Genomic DNA, 25,894 nt, shown 5'->3' with positions numbered 1-25,894 from the left:
GCTCATGGAAACAGCAGAACTGTCTGACCATTTCATGGCTGGTGTAGCACTACTGAAGGGCTCAGTGGATTTGGATGAGAGTGCCACACTGTGCCAGGCTGATGGGACACACTCCAGCTAAAGAAGCACTCCAACTCCAAAACAAAGACTTACAAACTCTCCCCTCGTTGACTTGATAGTTTTTGTTTCAATATGAAAAAAAGGGAGCATAAAGAAATTTTCCTTCAAGCAGCTCCCCAGGCTTTTCCCTGGGGATTGGATAAAACCTGGTAGAAAAACAAAGAACAGATACAAAGAAAAAAATGCTTCTTTAGCACAATTTAAGACCCAAAAGAGATAAACTGTTAGAGTTTTGTAAACAGCGAGGAAAAGCTGATGGCTAGATATCCCAGATAAAGAGAGAAGGAAAGTGGGTGCAGGGAATGAAGCAGCAGTCTACTGGAATGATGTTTTTTGATGAATTACCGCGCACACCACAAGCTTAGAGTCTAGCGCTTTGCTATGAGAGAGACGAACTGCGCATTCTGTTGTGACAGAATATCTGAATTTTAAGCACTCTGCAGCTCGAGCCTTTGCACAACAACACATTTACACAAACGTTTCTTCATTCATGTTTCGTTTTTCTCCGACAGGCTTGTACAGGCTCGACCTCCAACCCTCACCATGTTGTGTTTAAATTTTGTACTCACGAAAACTAACAGTTTTGCAGACATCTAATTTGCAGTGACGGGAGCCACATTCAAATCTTGAATGCTAAACGAGGGAAGGTGTATTGAATAATGATTAGGCACAAACAGCTAAGGTTCACCACTATTTGTATATTCCCGGTTCTTAACATGGATGCAGTTTATTGTTCATGTTATTACCTCTGATTCATCTAAGTTTAAAACATCATGCCCACATTGGGGCATAGGGGATGAACTACTGTCCTGCTCTTTTGGGCCTGGGAATAGCAGCTTTTGATACTCTCTCCTTATATCTCACAGTAGGCCCAGAGTTATGGCTTCGGTAAAGATTCCATGACAAATTGTATTGTTATAAATGAGCTATTTAAATAGTACTGAACTTCAGGTAACCTTTCTGAAATGGCGTGATAAAGGGAAAAAAGGAGGAGAAATAATCATCTGTTTGACTGTAAACCCAATGGACTTCCCACTGTAGGAGAGTTTAGCTGCTTATCTGTTTTGGAGCCTGCCCTGTGTCTGAAGGGAAAACGTCTCAGGGCCAATCAGGGCTGTTTAAATACCTTACACGTTTGTGGCTATAATTACACCAGGGGAACACAACATAATCATCTGTGAGAATATGGAGGACAAACCGGTTATGCTAATGTATTTCTGTTCTGTATCACTGTCGATAACACACCCCCAATCAGTGTTAGCCGCGAAGTGCCCTGAAGAAATTCCAGCTGTAAATTCAGAACAAATCAGTGATGCAGCCCATCAAAGCCGTCACTTACGCTGACGAGCATCTGAGGGAACGGTCCTCGAGAATTTTCTGCCACGTTGATTGGTGGGATCACCCAGTCCCTCTTCTGCCTCCGTAGACCCCTGGAGCTGTTCAGACCGGACCCTGAGAACATTATGACCGGAGGTGGTGCTTGGGACTCCTCCTTCCCTTCTTTTCTCTCAGCGACTTTCCCCTCTTCCTTTGTGACCTTTAAGACAACACAAGGCTTTGTTTAGGAGGCTGGATGAGCTGTTAATGATAACAGCAACTGGTGTGATGCCCAAGTCTTTTTTGTCTCAAAGCAGAAATTCACAGGACAAGAAAAACAGTTCAGTATTGTTAATCAGGTTAAACAGATGTATTTAAAATCTTTGTTGTTGTTTGTTCCAGTGAATGTTAGTGAATACGTTTTTCCAGACAGTAAGTGTAGCCAACTAATATACATAAACGTAGGATAATCCATGGTTGCCTTGGTGGTAGCTCAGATGGCAGTGGCAAATACAATTCCATCTCCATGCTGTCTAGATGTATTACTATATATACAAAAGCAAATGTGTTACAACAACTGCAGTAAAGAGAGTTTTGAAAGGCAGCTGTCTGGCTCCTCAGTCTCCATCCTAAAAGGCAGTCTTCCTTTTGTCATTGTGGTGCTACGTGTGCAACACACACGCATTCGTCTATTATTTGTTTCTGTAATGTACAGTTATTCTGTCATTACTATAGCTGAAGAGAATGCATGATGTTGCTTCAGTATGGAAGCAAAGTGCTGTGGATCCTCTGCACACTAATCCACTCTTTCATTCACTCACAAGATTACTCAATCGCTGACTCAGTAGCTCTCTCGTTTGCTAGCAGTTAGTCCTTCTGCACCAAAATGACGACTAGGAAGCTTAGCAACCAGTTTCAAGGCCATTCACGCGCCACCATGCTCTTTTCACCTGTTTAAACTCCCACTCAGTCTCACAATTGCAATTTATCCAGAACTCAGCAGCCAGATTATTAACTAAGTCTAGGAGGCTCTGTCATATCACTCCAATCTAAGCATCACTGCACTCGTTGCCCATTAAGTTTAGAATACATTTTAAAATTGTATTAATTACATACAAAGCCACCCATGGTCTGGCTCCATTAAAGGATTACATTAAAGAGCTTTTAACCCCTTATAGCCCAGCCAGGCCCCTACTATCAGCTGATCAAAATCGTTTAGCTATTCCACCAACCAGACTGAAAACTATGGGTGACCGTGTTTTTTGTCGCGGCCCCTCGGCTTTGAAACAGCCTTCCTCTCAGTGTGAGATCGGCTGACTCCACTGCAGTTTTTAAACGCCTCCTTAAAACATATTTTTACAAGATGGCCTACACTTAACTATGTTTTCACTTACATTCTCGCAACACTGCATTAATTCCTCTTTTGCTACTTTTTTATGGTTTTATTTGAATTGAATTATGCTTGATTTGTATTATCATTTCAGTGTTTTTAGGTGCATTTCCATACATGTTTCTGTTATTGATATTCTATCTTGCACTTTAATGGTATTATAAATTGCTGCTTCTTCAAATGGTTGTACATCATGGGGTGGAGGGTGGGGCTTACATGGGTTTCTGATTCCTAATTCATATCCTGTAAATCTTTTAATCTGGAAAGGACTTTGTGCTTAATGCTTGAAAAGTGCTATATAAATAACATTATTATTATTATTATTATTATTATAATACTGCTCCTGTATGTAGAGTACTTTCCAACGACAACACTTAGCATAGCATAATAGTATCAGAGCAAAATGTGGCAGGTGCATGACGTGTGAACATACTTTAAAGTTTGAGAAACACAATGCTGGGCCTTTGTGACCTTTATACAGGAAAACGAACTGGAATCATCACATGGCTTAAGTCTTTTTCAGACCAAATGCAAATGCAATTTGTCCACTGCTGATCTAAGCTACATTGGTGCATTGTATTCCTAAGGGAAAAAAGAAAATTTTGCATCTTACAGGATGAGGATTTCACGGAATTATTTTTCTTTATCCATATTTTGGGCTCTCATAAAGTCTGATGATAAACTCCTAATAAATCCATGTTAATTACATCAACGTGATGTAACCAAAAATTAGTAAGAAAAAGAAAAAAAAGGATGCTGTAACAAAGGCAGATTTTAAATGAATGTATGTATTAAATAGACTATTGTGTGCAATCGCGCTGGTTAGGAGATTTTCAAAATATACCAAGAGCTGAACAAAAGGCATATACTTATGTTTTAATAATTTTACCATTTAAAACTACACAGCATTAGTAAATTCATTACAGTAAGAAAATATAAACTCAATACAATTTACAAGCTTACATGCGCTCTAAGCAAACTAGACATAAACAAATCACCTGTTTCAATATCTACAAAATCCCATCCTATTTATCACTGTGTTGATAACTAGTTAACTGATATTTCCAAAAGCATAAAATCTATTTTCTGCAGTGTGCCATATAAGCAACAAAAAAAATGTTTTAAATGATGTCTGTTTATCATCGTATCTAGTTCATTTGTGTCATCATGCATCAGGCCTGTGCAGGACTGAGCTGTAAAGTGTGAGCACACACACATGTACTGTCTCTGTGATTTGTATCTGTGGGTTTGTATGTGCATGTGTATATGTGGAAGAGACCATAAACTATGGACTTATGGACACTGGATATAAAAAGCCTATTAACTCATTCAGTATTCTCCCATCATACATCTCCCTTGCAGGCAGAGAGAAATGGCCACCACAAACCTGTCTTTTTGAAAGATGCTCAAATAAACTTGAAAGGAGCCCATTTTTAATCTCCTCATGATCATTAACTCACTCAAGAGTCAGAAGAGCTACATCAAATGCTGAAGCTATCAGACATATTTAAATGAATGTCCCAATGTGGAAATACTAAAAAACACATGAAGGTGAACTGCAGAGATTATACTTCAATACAAATGCATCCAAAGTAGGTAGAAGCATACGCAAATCATTGAAAATACAGTAAGAGACCTTCAATTCTGCACCCCAGGTCTAGGCACCCGAGTGCAGATAATCTGATATGTTGCAGTTGCTTCTTACAAATATCGACGCATCTATGGCAAGGTTTCATAGCCTCCATCACCAGCTCAAGGCTTACTTTTTAACTATGACATGCTTAATGGGTCTGCTATACATACGTGATCTGAAGGTATATGAAATTGGCAATCTGGAGAGTTGTTCTACGCATAGTTTACCAACCTATATCAGGGTTAGTGATAACATGTCAAGAATTCAGTCATGAACATCATTGCTGAAGCTATGCATCAGTTGCACTGTGTCTCAATCATGTTCCCCTGAGCTATCCCTCGCTCCTGTGCTCCCCCCTGCCCTTCTCTGGCAGTGTTATTGTTTTTCTCCGTCTCTCCTCCGAGTCAGTGGGTCTTGACAGCTTGTCTCAATAACAGTGATTCCTCCTGCACTGAGCTGTGTTAGGCTGATGGTGCACCCAAGGTGAAACAACAGCACAGAGCTTTACCTACCAAAGACTCCTCCCAGCAGGCCCCAATAAACGTCTTTCATTCATTCATTCATTTATTCATTAATTTATTCATTCATTCATTCATTCATTCAACCTTTATTTAAACAGGGGGGTCCAATGATAGCAGCAGTTCACGCTCTCCTGCAAGGGAGCTCTATGTACACAGGACTATAAAAGTAAAAGTCAAACGTTAAAAAGTATCAAAATGCATATGAAATTTGAGAATAAAATAGAGAAAAGGGCATCGAACCAGCCTTAAAAGAAGTTTACTTCAAAATCAAAAATACTTTTTTTTCACCCTTATCTGTAGTGCTATTTATCAAAAGTGACTGAATAGATTGTTTTGGTGTGAGTTGCCCAGTATTGGAGATATCGGCTTTAGAGATGTCTTCCTTCTCTCAAATAAAATGGAACTAGATGGCACTTGCCTTGTGGTGCTCAAAGCGCCAAAAAAAGTAAATTGGAAAAAGCATGAAAATTTTAAAAAATTCAACAGCAATGTCTCTTTCCAGAAATCATGACGTGGTTGATCAAGATAATCTACAGACCTAGTTGTGAGCAGTTTCATATAGGAATTATTTTCTTTCTATTAAACTATACCCGCCAACTGTATCACTGTGCAGAAGGAAGCATGCTCATGTTGAGAGGCTACTGCTCCTTACAGTGTGAGAGGAAACCGCTCACAACAAAGTCTGTGGATTATCTTGAGTAACTGGGTCATGATACATTGTTGAGTTTTTCTGCACTTTGAGCACAAGCTGAGTGCCATCTAGTTACATTATATTTGAAAAAAGGCAGACATCCTCAAAACTGGGCAACTCACACCAGAATAATCTAGATTAATAAATAGTAGGTAAGAGGGAAAATATGTCATTTTGATTTTGGGGTGAATATTTGGGTTCTCACAGGCAAGAAAAGTGTGTAAAAGGTAAAAATATTAACAGATTTTAATTTATGGGTAATACATTGGATACAGTCGAACCACAGGTCTGCTGCTTACATCTTTTTATTTTCATCTTTACCAGTAAAACTTTAGTAATCACAAATGCTGTGAATATACATCTGTTTAGCCTTAAGGCTTATTTTCTTGTTAGCCAAGGGAGTAGCCAATGTATTTGATTTTGTGTCTGGTTTTAATGAAATGCTGGATAAGGGTAGCGCTCAAATTGAAGACTCTAGTAGCCCTGGTGTAACTGTGCACCCTAACCGTGGATTTCCACCAGATGCGGAACGGCTGCGGAACGGCTCCGAAACGGCGGCGGAGTCATTAGGTTTCCATTAAAGTCAATGTGTGCGTTTCCACTGGCTGCATAACGGCTGCGTTCCGACTGCGTCCCAGCTCCGGCGGTCCACAGCCCTCCGGAGCAGATACGCAGAGCTTCTATTTTCGCCGGATGCCGGAGAGCTCCGCAGCAATTCAGCACACGGCAGATAGTGCGGGACAGGAAGTCGAGCACAGAAACAAAATAAATATCAGGTCAATTTTACAATACACTGTGCTCACGCCGGATCATATTTCCCTGCACTACACCTTGTAAACACAGCACAGAGCTGTATCCCTTCTACTCCTCTGGATGGAAACTAACTGTTGTTGGTTTTGTGGTTATATTCTACGTGAATTCGCGAGAACTTGTGGGTCTTCGTGACTACAGCTGTCAGTCATGGCCGCAGCCATTCCGCAACAAATCCGGACCTGGTGGGTATTGACGGACGGCGGAGCACGCAGCAGACACGCAGCGGAGCCGGTCCGCAGCCGTTACGCATCTGGTGGAAATGAGGAGTAACAGTACTGTGTTACACAAAGAGAATAAGTGGTGATGCAAGACAGGGTGTAGGGGGAAAACTAAAACAATTGGAAACCACTTACCAGAGATGATAGAGAAAACTGTTTAGTGTCATTACAGTAAAGAAAACAGGGCAGGCAGAAAGTGAAGGATATATGTGCTTGCTCTGTGTGTGGGTGGGAGGTTGTTCATGTCAGAGGATAAGAAAAATCTGGGCTTGTGAATTCGGGAGCATAAGGGAAAGAGGTTCAATCACCATACATTTACATAATAAGAGGCTAGTGTTTTTAATACCACCTCCATTTTTTCATTTTATATTACTTCTGTGCAATATGTAGCCCTGCAATTCCTCCCCAGCAGTTGACATTTGAGAATAAAAATAAAATACAGGAGCAGGCTACAGTGTTAGAAGATGGCAGTGGCTTCTGGCACATATTGAAAGTTTAGGGGTCCTGTACAACGCAGTCTATAAAAAGTATTTTCTCTATATCTCTTTTTGTTTCTTGCCTGGTCAACATCCCTCAGAGGGTTCGCTTGTATTTGCGACAATGCTTTTAAGGCAGACTTCATTAGATGGACGCCCAGGAGAAAAGATTTTAAGGCTTCTTTAAAGGAAATGTGTCAAACAACCTGGCATATGGTATGTATATGTGTGTGTGCGTGTGTGCGTGTGCGTGTGTTTGTGTGTGTGTGTGTGTGTGTGTGTGTGTGTGTGTGTGAGTGTGAGTGTGTGTGGAGTGGTGTGGAGGGGTGTGGAGGGGCATGGGCTAAGGCAGGGGTGTCAAACTCAATTTCACTAAGGGCCACACTGGAAAAAGAGAATCACATCAAAGGCCAGACATGTATAGTTTATTGACTTATTATATTTCATCGAAAAAGTAAAATATCTTTGACTCAATTATTGTCTCATATAGTCTTCTCACTTACAGTTTGGTCCACATAAAGCCCTGAAAAAGTGAGCAAAAACATTCCAAAGCCATCCTAGAATTTAGCAAATCAAGCAAAAAAATGATTACATTTTCTAAGTAGGCTACCTCTTTCACAGCCTGAATATGCAAACTCTCTGGTTCTGGGGGAATTTCTGAGTCTCAAAGTCGGCAAATTTGCCAAATTCTGCTCTGAGTGTTGCGTAATTGCAAGTTGAAAACCAGTTTCCCATGTTTGTGTTTTGGCACACAACTAGGTGGGCTGAAATTTATTGTGAACCTAAATTGATATGCGGGCTGGATCAGAATTTGAAAGGGGCCGGATTTGGCCCACGGGCCTTGAGTTTGACACGTGGGCTAAGGTGTCATATTTGGTTTCATCAACCAGGCGTTAAATTTCAGATATCACGTATTGTGCATCTCAGGGCACTTTCAGTAACATTGGAGAAGGAGAAGTGGTTACACAGGTTAAATGCATGTGGTATTAAGCTGAAAGAAGATAGGATTTGCTGCTCTGTATGGGCATTGGGGTTTGAAAAATCTTGATTCTACCATCTACAAAATGTTGACTCCCAAATGGTTGCAATTTGATGCGCAACAGAAACAAGCTGTAGTTATCTATTTACATGTCAAGCAGACATGAGCAAGCAGAGCATTCATTTCGTTGTGTTTACGTACACCTGATAAATGTAAATCAGCATTAATTCTCCTTTTAGCTTTACTTTGGTCTCCACCATCTCCTGAGGGAAATATCTGTCCCTTTAGTTGCTAAATGCTCCAGTATGTTCAACCAGCTAGTCGAGAACTATGTCTGTATTCTTTTTGGTTCCGGCAAGTAGCGCACAGTGGGTTTATAGAAGATTCTTTGCTATAAACAGCTGCCTGCATCTGGAAACAATGCTGATGAGGGCGGTGAGAGTGAACCAAAACACTACAGTTAAAAAATGCTACAGAGCCAGGCCCGGATTGGCTAATCCGGAGCACCAGGAGAATTCCCAGTGGGCCGGTCTGGTTTTTTGGTTGTGAGGGCCGGTGTTCAGGTATGGCACTGGGTTGAAATCATAGTTGAATGTTATGGATGCTGTCTCTATGCTGCCTGCACTCGCAGCCCACTTAGTGTATTTACAGTATTTATTTTTTCTTGCAGCCCACCGTTCTCTTCATTCATGCAGCCCACTTGCAGAGTGCAGCCTGGTTAATGATGACCTATTTATGTTCGGAGTCCTCCGACGGCAGCACCTTGCTAAAAAAACAACAACAAACCGTCATCGTACACAAGTCACTGGTGCTTGTTGGAGGATGCCACCGCGAGCAAAAAGAAGCTGTTTTAAACGGGTAATAGAAAGCGCAAAACGGCACTGAAAAAGCGTCAATTTAAAAAGTAGAGCTCTAGAAAGTGACGCGGCCAGATGAACTTTTTCTATTTTTAGCAAAACGCCAAATGAACGTCGAGACGGGTAAGCTAAGTTAGTTAGAAAAAGTGCCTGCAAACCAGCGTTTATGTATATGAATCAAACTTGTTCTTGTAGCTCCGCAGCAGCAGCTAATAGGCCTACTAGTCCAGTTTGCTGCTAACAGTGACAATGAAGAGCCAGTAAGGTTACCAAACAGCAGCTATATGAGCCCAGAACTCCAGTTTGGGCAGGTAGGGTTGATCATTATAAGAATTAATAAGAGTGTGGTGTTGACCTGCTCTATATGAAAAATGCCCTGGGATAATTAATGATGCCCGATGATTCGGCACTACCATAATGACACTGACTTGACTTGATCAGAAAGCTTTGTAAAAAGGAGAGATTTGTGCTGAGAATTATGACAATTTATAAAATGTGATTTAGTGTCAGAAGCAGAGCCAGTAGTGTGCATTAGGGATAGCTGCTGTCAGTGTGGATGGCACAGCTACTGTAAGCTGTTGTATCACAGTGTGTGAACAAGCAAACATGATCAGATTAGCTACAATATAATCACTTTTTATGACCAAATATTACTTGTGACCCATTATGAAAGTTGTATGAAATATTCAAAGGAAAAAATAGATTATGGTATCATTAGAAAGTGCAATACAATGTATCTTAATCTGTGATTACTCATTTGCACAGAAACAGATTCTGATATTGTTCAACATCATTGGGTTGTTGTTAAGATGTTAACTTTTCTAATAAATCTACATTGTGAGGCAACACTTGGAAATAGTGATATTTTACAAAATACACCGAATTACAAGGATGTAGAGGACAGGGCGCTATTGCAGACTTATATACTAAGGTTTTGATTACATTTTTTTAATATAGTCATTCGTGAAGTAAAGTGGGCTGGTCTAAGGCATGAAAATCCAGGGCTAAAAATGAGTCCCAATCCGGCACTGCACAGAGCTGAGTAATAATTATCTGTGGGAGAACTTAAAAAATAAAAAATTAAATCCTCTGCGCCGTGAAGCGGTTTTCTGTTTTCTATCATTTCACTGTGTGGGGAATTGGCAGATCAGCACCCCCAGCAGCTGCAGGCGCCCTGCTTGCTGAGAGAGGTCAACACCCCCTACTTTCACAATGAAATGGACTAGTCCGTAACAAAGATAAACACAAAATGAAAGGAGAAATGGGAAGTACACAGAGACGGAGCAAGACCAAGACGAGTCTAAAACTTTCTTTTATATCAATGGTCTAAACGCCAAAATGAAACAAAGTTACCCAAGCGGCTCAAATAAAAGAAAAAAGCGAAAAGACATGTTTTCGGCAGTAGCAGGACCTTCATCAGCTCCCGTGGCCGATGATAGTGGTGTTGGCAGCAGTGGCATATGTACAGTGGGGAGGAGACTCAGGAGGAGAGGGACAGAGATGAGGGAGTGAGAGTAGAACCTGCGGTAAGCACAACTCCCCTTAAAACACTTAACCCCTTGATAAAACTGAGTGGTAGACAAACTGTTGATGATAACACTACAACAATAAAAGAAGTAGGCACGCTTTACTGTATGATTGCATTAGTAGCCTATATAAACGTTGCACATCATGCAAACTTTCTTAACGAGAATTGATGCTTTTCTATCTGCATTGGCAGACAAAAACTCATGATAGACCTCTTCAAATTATAGCACAGGGCCTCTTGAAATGATAATCATAAAACAAGCTATATATATATATGTGTCTGTGTCTGCTGTGTGTCTGATATTGTGCTGCTGCAACACTGGTATTTCCCATTTTTTTGGGATCAATAAAAATCTATCTATCTATCTATCTATCTATCTATCTATCTATTTATTTATTTATTTATTTATTTATTTGTGATGTTATGTGTTGGGCCGGTCTGGGCCAAAATGCCAGGCCTGATTTTTGGTCCCAGTCCGTCCCTGTCAGTCACTGTGGCTCAAGCAGAGAGGAGCTTTTCCAAACTAAAGTTGATCAAGTCATACCTGAGGTCAACTATGTCCCAGGAACGGATCACTGGCCTTGCCGTCATCAATATCAATCACTCAATTGTGGAGCAGATTACAGACAATGACATCATTGATGAATTTGCATCAAGGAAGGCCAGAAAGGTCAGGATTTAGTTATAGTTCGGGTTTTCTGTTCTTAGTGCTATTGTATAATAATTACATTCTCTTCAGTGTGTTTTCACATTTGTGTGATGAAGGATTTGTACTATTTCGAATATTTATTCAATATTGTGTCTTTTGGCAATGTTGGAGGTAGAGATTGTGCACCTTAAAAAAAAAGAATATTGTGGGGGGCGCTCGGAGGCGGTCTCGCCCGGGGCGTCATTCAATGTAGAACCGCCCCTGAGAGCAACCTTTTACATACACTTAGTCATTTAGTCATTCAAGAAAGTATATGAAAAGTTTTGTCAACTTCAAGAATCAAGAATGAACATCAAGAATGAACTTGTGATCTCAGCTTATAGCCTAAAAAAGTCAGGAAGCCTCTAAAGTGCTTAAATGATGTATTGATGTAAAACATCATCAGTGCAGTAAAATACAAATTTCCATAACATTCAATACAATATGTTTTATTAGTTAACCACAGCATGAACCTATGATAAAAATGTGGCATTACCACTTAAATAAAGCATGTTCAAATTATTTCTGTCTCTAATTATTAGTTGAGAGAAAGCGGCAGGTCTTCTTTTGGCCACTGATGGAGCTAAAACCCCTGAAACAAAAAAAAACATTGTCATACTCACAAGCCTAAGCTTACGGCACCAATACCCTATCGCCTTCCTCTTGTACGGTGTTGGCAGTTTGTATAAGAGACAGACTAGCTGTCCAAACACACATGTTGCCAAATTACATGTTCGCTGTACTGTGTGACAAGTTCACTGAAACTTGCACATGATCCTTTGCATTCAGTCGATATTCAGGAGAACAACCACTGCCAAGTGCAACATGTCTGTATGCACAAACAGGGGTTGTCAGCAGAGTGGGATGAGACAGATGTGAACTGGGTCTGGACAAATATATTGTTATTCTTCAGAGAGAGGAAGACTTAGCTGGGGTTACTGCAGGGGATGGTTGCCCCACATCCCACCAGTGCGATGTGGGGAGGCAGAGGTGGGGCGAGACGTTTGGGATGGAATGAGGGGGATGAGGAGAAGGGTTGTCAGAAGCAGATGTGCCCCCCCCCCCACCCTTTCCCTCCCCTTTCCTAAATAAGTCATGCTCCAAATCCTTTTATCTACACATGCTAACAGGTACTAGTGAGTTCCCCGAGGAGAGATGTAAAGAGAAAAAGATGGAGAGAAAAAGAGAGAAAGAGAAAGAGCTGTGCCCATCACTGCTGCAAAAGGCTTAAGTGTGCTTTTCTCAAGCCATGGTGTAATTTTGATCAAACCCTGCAGCTCTGATTCACTCTTTCTTATTCACACTCACACAAAAAGAGAGAAAGTACAGGAAGGTGATGAAATTGATTAAAAGACAGGTTAAGCGGAAATGTCTGCGCACTTATTCAAACTATTATGAAAGATGAACGATAAGGAGCGGAAGCAAACTGGAGTCACATTTCAGAGGTTTTAACGACAGCTTCACAGATTGCAGGGATATAAAGGGTGTGTTATTTCCCTCGATCCAACACAAAGGACGGCATAAACTCTTTGACATGCAACCCTGCACTTCGCTCCGATAAAACCTACTGTATATAGTCTAATCAATCTAAGACACTTTATGCCCTAAACAAAGACACAACCACACATAGACCATACACAGAAATTAAAATTGTACGCACAATTTGCATAATTCACACTTGATCCGACATAATCTCTCACGAAAAAAGAGAAAAATAACATTCTCGCACACATACCTGACACACACGCTTACGCACACTAACGCTATGTGAACAGGAGTCACTGAGTGTGAAATGGATGGGGCCCCCCAGCCCTGGTGCCATCAGCCTTAGCCAGCTGGCGGTGGTCCCAGCTCTTCCCCTCCATGCCACTGCCTCCCCAAAACCCTGCACGCTTTGATATCAGCCAGCCCCTGGCTACCCAGACATCTGGAAGTTATTATTCAACCGAGCACGCCACAAAGTGCCATTTCCATAATGAAACATCACATTTTGTTTTAGCGCCGTGCTTCCTGCTCGCGCTGCATACATGTTCCTATGTGTGGTGTATTTCTGACCTCTGGCCCTGTCTCGCTTTCTAATTGTTCGTCTGTCTGTTCATGGCTCCTCAGGTTCTTTAGATTAGTTGACTCACTGGGAATTGAAGTAGAATAGCAGGTAAATTTCCCTTTGACACATTGTTTAATACTGTAGCTCACACCGTACTTGCCAGTGAATCAGTGTGAGAATGAAGGCCAACCTATTCAGAGCCAGAGCAATATACTCATCTTTCCACCCACTCCCACTGATAGATCCTTTGTAGGCCAATGTCCCACTCTTCCTCCCTATTTGTCTTGATGATTCTCTAACTGACTTTGTGCCATTTCTTTTTTTTCAAAATCTAAATACTCAAAAAAATGTAACTTTTGGAACAGTGAGACACATTCAAGTGTCAAGTGTATTTGCCTGTGTATCTGGTTTAGCACTGCAATAAAGTGACAACCTATGAAGAGGTTTTGCTGCCTTCTGGCCAAGTGTAAATGAGATGCAGCCACCCATCAGCCTGAATTGGAATGAGTAGGTAATGCAAATTAAAGTTTATTTGCATTCTAAACTTCAGCCATGAATTTTCTTTAATGATACACTAACTAGTAACATTGGAGGAAAATGTTTATTTCTGAAATGACAGGGGGCAGCGAAAACAAGATATAAAAACAACATTTACATATCGTCTATCGTTTGGAGTCGTGTTTATGGCCACCTGATATGTAATTGTAAGCCCAAAATTTATACTGAAAAATATCTGTCTCTTTAGCTGCTAAATGAAGTTCTCCAGTTAGTCGCTAACTTTGTCTGGATGCTGGGGCTGGGCAGGTAGTGTATAATATTTTTTTAGAGATTTTTCACAGAAAACAACTGCCGGTAATGACATGAGCAAAAAATAAGCTATAATGCTCTGTAGAGCTAATAGGAACTGCTGAGTCGGGTGATACTATAATTCTGTGAGCTTGTCAATAAAAGCAACCCCTTTCACATTACATTTCATTTTATCCGTTGCAGTTTTATATATATATATATATACACACACACACATATATTATAGCTGCTTCAAGAATATTGTTCTAGAATGCTGTCAATTATTTTCACATACAGTTTTAAGCAGCAACAACATTTTAGCGTGTTTCTATGGCCAGTAAGTGACAGCTGGTTCCTACCAAAAACCAAGTTTGCCAACCAAGACTTAGTGGATTCATTTCAGTCAGTATGTCTCGTAAGTGATACAGCTGCCTCAGCTAGATGTGATGTTGTCAGGAACGTCATCCCCACTCCCACCTCCTGCATGCGATGTCTAGAACACGGCCCCTGATCATGTGTGTTGTCGTTACCTAATCTGATTAACACTTGTGCTGATATTGACAATCAGATCTTGCCTTGTGGTGCTGTAGTCATGGGGGATGGCTGAGCGCAGGCTGTTCAGTCCTCGCCTGACCTCTGACAGCTTTTAAATAGAGGAGGAAGGAGTCAAGGACCCCTGGGGTATCCAAGGCACAGGATGTTTTCCAATAACAGCTTATGTCTGAGGGGAATCATACTCTCCCCCTGTGGCAGTGTGATTCTATCACTTTCAGCCATGTGCTACTTCTTTTTGCTCCAGTCTCTCTCTCCCTCCCTCCATCTCTCTCTCCAACCCCAAGGAGTTTTGACCTGATTCTTGGCTGTTGCTGTCACCAGACCACTGGAGGAAATTTGATAGGAAGAAGAAACTCTGGGATGATAATTGAAATTTGAAGCATGATATTTGCGTGTCTGTGCTTGATCCCAGTAAGAGTAAAACTCACCTCGTTTTCATTTTCTTGAGGTGATGGTGAGTCAATTAGGGCCAGTTGGACAACGGTCTCCCAGACATGTGTGTGTGGACCACTTGCTGTCAGTTTAAACTGGACAGGTTCATCCAGGCTGGCTCCATCTCCCTGGGCAAAGATGGACCCATCTGTCTGCACGCTGAAGAAAGGGTCACTGCTCTGGAAAACCACAGCTTCATTCCCCATGCAGTCACTGAACTTCACTGTAGACAAGAGAATTGAGAAGATTTAATATACTATTCGTTAGAGCATGTATTGTCTTGTCATGTAGCAGTTGAAACTGCTGCTCTCACTCACAGACATGCAAACACACACACACACACACACACACACACACAAACACACACTACACCTGTAGATAGTAGAGTGGCAGCTTAGAGAGATTGTATCATTGTGCTTGGTTTGACACTGGTGAATCGCCCCATTAGTCTCCATTAATTATAGGTCAAAACATCACAAGATTAAGACTTGAGGATTGTTCTCTCCAGCTTCATGTGAAAAAAACTGGCATGTGATGGTATGGTTTGTGGTTACTGCAGAGGGGGTGAAACATTGATCTTAACAGAGCTTCGTTTGTAGGTGGACCAAGTAGGATGTCAAGTAATTAACTGCTACAATTACAGACAAGACTGTAACCCTATTACTTCAAACCTCTAACGTTGACTGTTGATTTGTGTCTACCCTACTGTCTACTTTATTCCCTTATAATGCCCATATTTAATGGTTAATGCTTATAATGCCCATATTTAATGCTGTCTTTTTTAAACTTTATCCTTGCACTGCTATACTTTTTATATTACTATGTTTACATTATTCTCTTATATTGTCCATATTTAATACTGGTCTCTAGACTTTATTCTTGCACTACCACCATGACACACTCTCATAGAGCACCTTACCATACATACTGAATCACAGGGTCAGTCCCTGCCCTGTCACTGCAAGCATCTCATGCTTATACATCCCTTGGTACATTCATGTGGATTTTTTATTTTATTTAGTATTTTTTCTTTTATTGTCCATGCTATTCATGTGGATTTGCTTTTTATCATCCTGTTTGTGATGTATGTGAATGTTGTGTGTGATGTCTGTAAGCTACTGGGACCTTGAATTTCCCCTTGGGGATCAATAAAGTATCTATCTATCTATCTATCTATGAAGACCTGGTCATAATAAAAACTGGTTACATTTTCTTTTTTAAATACTATGAAACTAAATAATATACTATCTTCTGAAACATACCAATCAAATGTTCAGCCTCTTTCGCATAAGCAGTAAATATAATCCAGAAATACAAACAATAGAAATTGTACTGTTTTGTCAGGAAATATTAATTCCACTAGTGTTGTAGCATAAAAGCACTATTGTTTTGAGTGACAAAAACTATGCATTAAGCTTTTAATCTGAAGGCCAAATCGCTCTTTCTCCAGTTATCTCTGGCAGCTCGACTCAGCTCTCAGCCATGAGGTCATCTGCCTTCTCCATGATTGCCGCCCAGGCCGTCTCATCCTCTTCTTTTTTGCAGTTTGTGTTTACAACTGCAAGCATTATGCAGTACTTATCACAACACAGCACCATCGCGCTGAATGGCTTAAAGGCATATTATGCAAGATTTTCCTAAACAACTAAGTATAGACTTATACAAAAAGTAATCAACCAACCATCACTTATGAACCACTAGAAGTGTGTGGAGGTGTCTGTATCTGCAGAGACCCTGCCCTCTGCGTGTATTTTCTTCCTATTTTGCTGTATTCGGGACGTTTCTGGGCGTCAGGCACACATTCAAGAGGACAAAAAATGGGGAACACAGCGGCAAAAAGATGCAAATATAGCAAGGTAAAATGCCAAGCTGACAAAGCTTGTTCCAAAACGACAATGATGTTTTCTGGCAACCACTGTCAGGGGTGGTGTTGCTTTCGTCAACGAAAATTATGACTAAATATCGTCATCAACGAACCTTTATCACGTGACGAAAACGAGACGCAACGTAAATGCTGGTGATGACTATAATTAAATGTATAATGCAATATTCTTGATGAACAAAAACGAGACTAAATGTGGTTTACAAAATAAAAACTATGCTAAAATGTCTCTTCATTTTCGTTGACCAAAACGAGACGAAATGTTACGTTATTTCGTCTTGTTTAGTCGCTTTATTATTATTATTATTTTGCAGTATTTCTGTTTCCTGCGTCTCACTTCAGGGGCTGCATCAGGTCGCACTGCGCAGATGCAGGCGACGTCACTTCTTCAAGCCCCACTCGCGGCATTATTTAGAAGATGCAGCTGCGGTGAGTTAGCGTAAACGACAACAAACTAAATTAAGTCTGACACAGAGAAAGAGTCGGATGGCCGGCCAGCCGAGGTTCGTCTTTGGGAGAAAAAGAAGAAATGACATTTGGAAACTTTCATTAGTGGAAAAGAAAACGGAATGTGTTGTGGAAAAAGATGGGGAGAAATGCGGCCACAAAAAAATGCAGGATTGCGAAGATCCAGGACTTAGCCAAAAAATTTGAACATTGACAACTTCTCAGTCCCTCCCCCCTTTCTGCTAAAGCCCAAAACGGTCTCCTAAGCCCCTCCCCCCACAGGGGAGAATGAATGTGTGTGCATGAGCAGTGATTGACATGCAGTTAGACACCCCCTCCCCCCCCAGCTATGATTGGTGGATCTGAACAGGGAGCTGTGGATTTTTGTCCACATACCACATACTGTACATAACCATAGAAAACAGGGCTCTGATTGCATTGAGAGGAATAATAGTGTTACTCAAACAGAAAATGAAATGACCCTAAATAGCAATCTGTATGAGCAGGGACATCAGAGCCTCATTGCACTATACACAAACCATTCATTGGAAACTGTGGCTAATATGCAACAAATTAGATTGAGATATAAAAAATTTCCTTATTACCTCCTTCCAAACTGAAAATTACGAACAATACAATAAGTAGGAGATATGATACTCCAGAAACAAAACCATACATAGACAGAGAAGTAATCAGAAGGAGGTCAAGACAGGGAAAAAAAATCCCTCGAGTTTTGTGCTCTCCAGTGTAGACATTAAATACTTTTTTTCTATCACATTAAGATGGAACTGTTTCCATCAGCTCAGTATGGAGCTTTCTGTGTTGCCAGTGCGCTCTTGTGTTTGATCTCATTTGAGACTCTCGCACAGTTCATGATAAGATGAGAAGGTCAGTCACAGACAACTGTAGGCCATATTGGCCTCACATCCTCATCTCCTTCCTCCCTCATGGCACCCGCAGCCTTTCCTCTCGGGGATTACAATGTCTAGACGGCATATTGTAGGAAACAGTAGATGTAGATGAAGGCCGTAACTCACTGCTGTATCTTCTCTTCCTCTCTTCCCACGTCTCTACAACAGCTGAAACAAGGCTTCCATTACAGAAAGTAAACTGTGAGTAAATCCAGCTTTTTGTCCTGTCTGGCCCTAAATATGCCTGTGATCATGTCAGTACCCTACTAAGGCCAGATGTCCAGACAGCCACTCAGAGCTGAGTCAGAGGGGGCAGCTCTTCAACAACACTGAGTGTAACAGGTGCTGCACAAGTGTCTTGGTCTAGACAGAAGGAGACAGGACATAGAGATGGATCACATCAACACAAGAGGCAGAAATCCTCTGCTGTTTATCAAACTGTTTCTTTCTTTGTGTAGCTGAACATTTCTGCCATAAACAAACCCCTAAAAAAGCCTGCTTGCTGTTTCCTATTTACATTCTCTTTCCTTTTTGTCTAATTATTTTACCATTATTTTTTTTCTCAAAGATTAGATTTGGGAGGTGGTGAGTGACAATAACAAACACACCAGTTGGCAAACATGTGTCTGTGCAAATAGAGTTTTGGAAGGCTGCCTGATTATAATAACAATAAGAAAGTCAAAAATCAAAGCATGCTTTATTTCTAAGTCCTCATATCTGTGAAAACTGTCAAACAGTGAAAAAAAACACAAGCAGCAGGTGGTCTGTTGTCCCTTCTCTCACTGTCCTCCAATAATGTTGTCTCTCTCTGAGCTAGGCACGCAGCCACCAGTGCAGCAGTGCTGCGGTCATGGATGGGAGAGGCCTATGGGCTAAGGCTTTACACTGAGGGGAAGGCTAATCGAGGGGGTTATATTCAACCATATTAAAGAAAGCACGTGCGTCTGGGTCTTAATTACAATACTACATACATCGGAGGGAAAATAAGATTTTTTAAAACACAATTTTCAGCACAGACATTCTGTACTTGAATTACAAAAGGTGGCTGAAGTGGTTAGGACCTCATGGCAGAGAGGTGCTGGGTAACACGTGTGTGTGTGTGTGTGTGTGTGTGTATGGTTGTGTGTCTATGTGTAACAGCCCCGTGATGGACTGGCGACCTGCCCAGGGTGACGTTTTACATCTCACCTTGTTTGTCAAAGATAATACAATAAGGTCTGTATCCCATTTTATTTCTTAATTCATTACTTTTTTCTGCTTAGAGGCATTAATGAGGAAATAGAAAAAGAAAATGGCGTCGCCATGATCTCTTTTGTGGTGATTAAATATGCTGCTCGCTATTTGTTTGATGAAAAAAAAAAGAAATTCTGTGAAAATCTGCTAAAGCCAAAATTGATGAGCCAATAAACAAGTAGGAGTAGTATATGTAGTAGTGCTGTCAGTTAAACGGGTTATTAACGGCGTTGACGCAAACCCATTTTAACGGCGTCAATTTTTTTATCGCGAGATTAACGTTCTTTTTGGCCTAGCAAACTGTAGTTTTTTTCACATGCTGGAAAATGCTGCTCGAAATGGATGCCAATAAGATTCTGAATGGGTAATGGGTAAGTTTACTTTTAAAAAGTTGCCAAATGGTTCCATTGACAAGACCAAAGTGATCTGTGTGTTTTGTCGTAGTGAACTGAGCTATCATCGCAGCATGTCCAGTCTGAAATACCAAGCACACAGCTGATGGGAATTCTCCGCCTCCTCGTCAAAGCCAGGCGACAAAAGCACAAAGCAAGCCGATCCACTTTTCCATGTTGATAAGAGCATTGAAATGAGAGAAAAAAAAATAATGGGACAAAAAGAAATCAAGGGACATTTAGAATAGATAAAAATGTGCGATTAATTGAGAGTTAACTATGACATTAATGCAATTAATCACGATTAAATATTTTAATTGTTTGACAGCACTTATATGTAGTAGTATATGCTGTAGGTGCATAATCCGCCCCTGTGTGTGTGTGGAGGCATTTATTGATTGCCTGCATGTCTCAGCAATGACAAGCTTAACTAACTGCACCAATACCCACACACAAATGGAGTGACAGGCTGCACGACGAGTACCCATAGGGTCTTGTTCATGCACCAATTAAAGAAAAAGACAGTGCCAATGTTATCCCTCCATCAACACAGACATAGACACACACAGACACAGACACACACACACACACACACACACACACACACACACAAACACACACACACACACACACACACACACACACACACACACACACACACACACACACATCCAATAGCTCCTTCTTCCCCCAGTTGGGTCAATACTGCTATAAGAGAGATTATAAAACCGGCCAACAACAGAGCAATGAAGCCCAACGGCACAGTGCTGCACATTAACAAGTCGTATAAAACAGTGGGCCCAGGTTGTGCATTGATCTGGCAAATAACACAGACACCCCAGTGTGCCAAGCGGCCAGCCCAGCACTTCTGCAGTGTGTGGTCAATGTGAGCAGTCACACCCTAGAAATGTTACAAAAGCTACCATGCTATGTGCGTTCCCATGCAGGGAGGAAATATATTCCATGATTTCACCACTGTTTGGAAGGCAATTCAATGGTGCTTTGTGTGTTGCTTGAATGATATCACACCCAAAATCACATCTTCACATCTATCCACACTTTTCTAATTAAAGTTCCCTTCTCCCTCCAACAAGACAAGGACAAGGAGGAGAGCAACGCTGAAAAGAGTTGTGACCTTCTTGTGGTGTTCTCTGGACAGCCTGACAGGAAGTAGGTGACAAGTGTTGAAAGGGAAGTGAGAAAGGGATATAGTCAGGGGAGAGAGAGAAAGCTGAGGAGTGAAGGTGAGAGGAGAGGGGGGAGAAGGGAAAGGCATGAGAGAGAGAGAGAGAGATTGATGAAAGGATGGAGATCATGCGGAGGTGGCAATCAGAGAGACAGGGAAATGAATAAAAGACCATTAAAGAGGAGAAAGGGAAAAGGCGAAAAAGCTCATAGGCAGATGACAGTTGCTAGAGTGGAGATCTCCAGAGGCAGCAGAGTTTATAGCTGCAGCCGTTTGAATTGTTCAAAGTATGGTACATTGAACGCATCAGATGTCACCCTGCAATAAAAAAAACAGTAAATAAACCACTCTAACTAGCCCTAGTCTTTGCTACAATAAGACCCATAAAGGACAAGACAGGAGGAAGTAGAAAGTGTAGAATGAGGATGATGAGGTGGAGCAGAGAGGAATGGGAGGTGAGGTGGAGGAGGCTGGGTAGGACAGTGGATGGGAGCCTGGCACTGGGATCCTGGCTCAGTGAACTGGCTCTCTCTCACACAGCCACATTGGAATGGAGGGGATGCTCAGATGGCTGTTTAAACAGGTTAATTGGGCTGGCCTCCCGAGAGATAGGGACAGATGGATAGATGGATAGAACGAAAGAGGAGAGAAAGAGAGAGCAAAAGAGCGACAAAGAGAGAGCGATGGAGCTCAGAGAGATGGAAACAGAGGGCTGGTTGAAGAGAGGGATGGTGGGAGACGTGTACGGCTGCTGATCAGAAGCACCATGGGGAGTGTGCAGTCTAATCAGAGTGGAGCGGAGCTCTGCAGTGGGCTGGGCCTGGCTAAACAGAGCCAGGTCCACCGTCTACTAATGATAGACTATGAAGGGAGATGAACGTGTGATAGAAGGGTGCAATGTTAGAATGCCATCAGGGAGCTGGTTCATTAAAGCTAATCATAGAGACTGGCTCATCCCTCCATCCTTTCCATACACATACAAATGCATGGTGGCAGTGACCAGCTCACATTACAAAAATGCTCACAGTATGTAAGCACACACAGACACAAACATGAGAAGGAACGCTGGACACAGAGCCTTTTTATGGAAAAAACCAGAGATCATATATATAATACAAAGTACAAATGTATGAAAGTATAAAAGCTACTCATCAGTCAAATATGCATGAAATCAAACCTCTTAGTTTAACTTTCTAACCTGCTTGTATTGATTTAATTATCTGACTGTTTTATGTTAGTGCATTGTATATCCATATGCACATGGGAAATTCAAAGAATGATCTGCTGTCATGTTAGACTACAAAGTCACAACAAATTAAAAACAAAATCATTTTAATGAGGTGAGTTTTTTTTAGGTCTCACCCACAGACAGAAAAATGTGATGGCTAATGTTAATCACAGCTTCACAACTTTCCCGTTTCACTGTTCAGTGGTGAGAGAGACTGAAAGAGGTTTTGTTTGGTTTGGAGGAAATAGAGAACTTGTTAGGGGAAAAAAGATCGTTTGTAGGCATAAGCTGAATTTTCATCGTGAATGGGAGTGAGAAAAAAAGTGCTACAGTATCTCATTAGCTTTTAAAAATAATGCTTTCATTCTGGGCATTCTTTCATTCTTGTTTTGCATTTGTAACAACTTTGTTGTTTCCCAGTTTCTTTTCCTCTAAACTTTCCCAGCCTTGCTTATACAGCAACACTGTTCTACTGCAGTGGACTGTGTACCATAAAGTGAATTTAGAGTTGTGTGTGTCCTGGATATGGATGGCCTGTGGTGTCTTATGTAAAATTAAGCAGCTTTACTCTGTGTTTTTGTTTGGTTGAACACCAGTACACTTTACTTCACTGCTCTGCTTTCTCTGGGCGAAAATCCAAAATGGCAGGCTGCAGATGGAGCGTGGCAACTTTTTATCCCAAAACACCTCTGTTGGTTTCCTAGAAATCCTATCTGCTATTTCTGGTGTACCGCATTAAATTTTAAACGAATGAATGAGACAAGTGCTCAGAAACAAGAAAGGGCTTACGGCAAACACAAAGCTATCTATAGCAGAATGCACGTGCACTGTTTTGTAAATCTGTGGCCACTCCTGCAAGTGTGGAGGTCATACGCCTCCTTAAAACATCTGGGTTTATTTTTAACATCTCTCTCAGCAACAGTTAAACAGCAATTAAAAAGATGCTGTGCATGGACAGCATGGTGCTGTTTAATATATATTTCCCCTGACTTGTTTTTAATATGGATTAAGTATAATATCTATAAATTGCAGTGCAAAGTCAAATCTATTTAATTTAAAGTCACTTGAAATGGTGTTAGGCACTTTTAATTAGTATGAAATTAGTACTATCACTTGCTAGCCAGCTTTTCAAATGATTCTGATTAAAAGATCCACACTAAACATTTTATGTAAAATGAATTATTAGCCTACCTGTGCATCTAGATTGGCTTTCCCAAAGCTGAGGCGCTGTTGGATGGCTAATCAAGGGGCTGCTGCAACTGGGGCTGAATAGCCTTGGAAGGAGGTCGACTAGTGCTAACAGGCTGGCTGATCTCAGAGCTGCTGGAGACTTGGCATGCACACTGCTGGTTAGTAACAGACTTAATTATTTGTGTCTGTACACATACTTTGAGTTCAGCTTTCCGATTTGTGTGTCAGTTGTCCAAACTTTCAACTCTGTAAAACCAAAAAAACCAATCAACATCAGAACTCCGTTTAGGGAAGCAGTTAAGCTTAACAGGATACATTTAACAGTTTTTTTTAAAGGTGCAATATGTAATATTGTATGTAATACTGGCAGCTAGCGGTTAAAATAGTTAGATGCTAGTCTCACATTGCCAGACATTACTCCACAGCACAGCGGAGTAGCTAACGTTGGTTATATGCTGGCTATATTGACAGTCATAAAAGCCCATGCTCACGCAGAGCTCTGTAACCAACTGACAGACACACTTTTTCGGCTTAAAATTACAGGCTTAGAATTACAATACGAAACGCTAAAAATGCCACTACCTAGCCGACGGAACACCCTTCATTGGCTTATAATTACGGTAACAATCGCTAAACACACTGCAAACTCACAGTCCTCTCTTCCCGATTTACAGCCCCCCTCTCGTGGCTTAAAATAACTCACCGTTGTCGGCTCCAGCCGCTGAACTACACGTTGTAAACAGCCATGGCCCGCTTGCCTGGTCCTCCCGGTAACGTTAGCAGTTAACAGGGTTAGCATGGCGGCGTTAGCCAGGACCAGTCGGGATCACTTTACTGGCTGTGTCTCAATTGTTTTTGCGAGTAACCAACTCGGGTACTCTAGCTATATAATTCAATGTGAGTACACAAATGTTGAAATGACATAAAATGCCCGTCCCTAGTGGCTGTGATAAATTAGCCTGAAGCTATGCTTACATGTTCAGGAGGAAATAAGCCAATACTGCGTCCTTTTGGGATCTAAGCTGTCTCCATCTTTCAAATGCATCTCCAATATTTACCAGGGGGTTGTTACGTCTCTGGTCACGCAACTGTTAGAAACATGCTGTTTTCTTTTTTTTTTAAGGTCGGGTAGAATCTATCTCCGTTGATCCTGTTCGTTTGTGTGCTGCTTTCATGGCTGTACTACCGTTACAGCTGTAGCGTGCTGGGTTTACGTTTTTACAGATATATCTGGCAACCCGGCCTGGCTGTCAAACTGGGCAGTTGATAACAACACACAGAACAACACACAGATCAAAACATAAACATAAATTCCGTCACGGAATGTAAATTTCAAAAAGAAAAAATACTGACATTAGCATTGTTGTCAGAAAAGATAGTATTTCAGTTTAACATGTTTCCTTAATATCTGATGAGGCATTGGTGTCATTTTTGGATTTATTATAGTACAAATATTACATATTGGACCTTTAAATGTACTAGGCTGCAAGAAGGTGATAGAACCTGTAGGTGGAAGTTTTCCTAATCTTCACTACAGAAGGAAGGAAGGAAATGTCCCTGACTTTAACATGGACTCAAGAATACTCTGCAACATCTACAGGTGCACCGTTGAAAGTATCCTGACTCGCACAGCTCTCAACCCTAAGGCTCCACAGAGGGTGGTGAAAACTGCTTAGCACATCACAAGGACGGTGCTGCCATCCATGGAGGACCTCTACACCCTGCAGTGCAGGAAGAGGGCCAACAGGATTATCAGAGACCCCAATCACCTCCGCCACTAACTGTTGTGCCTGCTGCCTTCTGCCAGACGGTACCACAGCATCCGGTCCAGCATCACCAGGCTCAGAGACAGCTTCATCCCGCAGGCCCTAAGATTTTGAACTCTATTGTCACTTAACCATTAAATACTTTTACTTACTGTTTTATAGCCTGTTTACATCTCTGTCTATAGTCAGTTAGTTTTATTTTATTTCTGTGTAATGCCAAACATCCAAAATGGGATTACAAGACACCACTAGGTAACAGACATATTCGGGTCTTGCATATACAAATCATGTGGAGAAATACATAAATGACAGAAAACAACAATAAAAATAAAAAACAGTACATACAAACAAATATCTACAATTAGTTTGCAATTACCATCTAACACAAATATATTTTATTTCATTTTATATTTTTTTTTATATGTGGATATATTTTATCTCTATTGCACTATTTTATGTCTTAGATTTGTTGTCTTTCACTTTCCCTTTAAGCTTTTAGTTGCCGCCCCAGTAGGCTATCAGCCATAACTACAGCAGATAACTTCTAAAATAAAATTAAAATACAATTAGGCCTATATTAAGAAATCTCCTGCTACCTTTCAGCTGC

The 25,894-nt window shown here is 41.1% G+C and overlaps 1 protein-coding gene across 1 annotated transcript in view; it reads right to left on the bottom strand.

Moving 5' to 3' along the window:
* The window catches only part of LOC120558693 (cadherin-4-like), a 262,013-nt gene that overhangs the window by 73,127 nt on the left and 162,992 nt on the right, over positions 1–25,894 (bottom strand). The window contains exons 4-5 of the mRNA XM_039799837.1: positions 15,048–15,274; positions 1,460–1,657 (exon numbers count right to left, since the gene is read on the bottom strand). Coding sequence (XP_039655771.1) covers positions 1,460–1,657; positions 15,048–15,274 — 425 coding nt within the window. The remainder of the gene's footprint in view (positions 1–1,459; positions 1,658–15,047; positions 15,275–25,894) is intronic.

The sequence above is a fragment of the Perca fluviatilis genome, chromosome 5 (genome assembly GCF_010015445.1).
Source record: "Perca fluviatilis chromosome 5, GENO_Pfluv_1.0, whole genome shotgun sequence".
Taxonomy (NCBI): Eukaryota; Metazoa; Chordata; class Actinopteri; order Perciformes; family Percidae; genus Perca; species Perca fluviatilis.
This window is presented reverse-complemented; position numbering and strand designations above follow the sequence as displayed.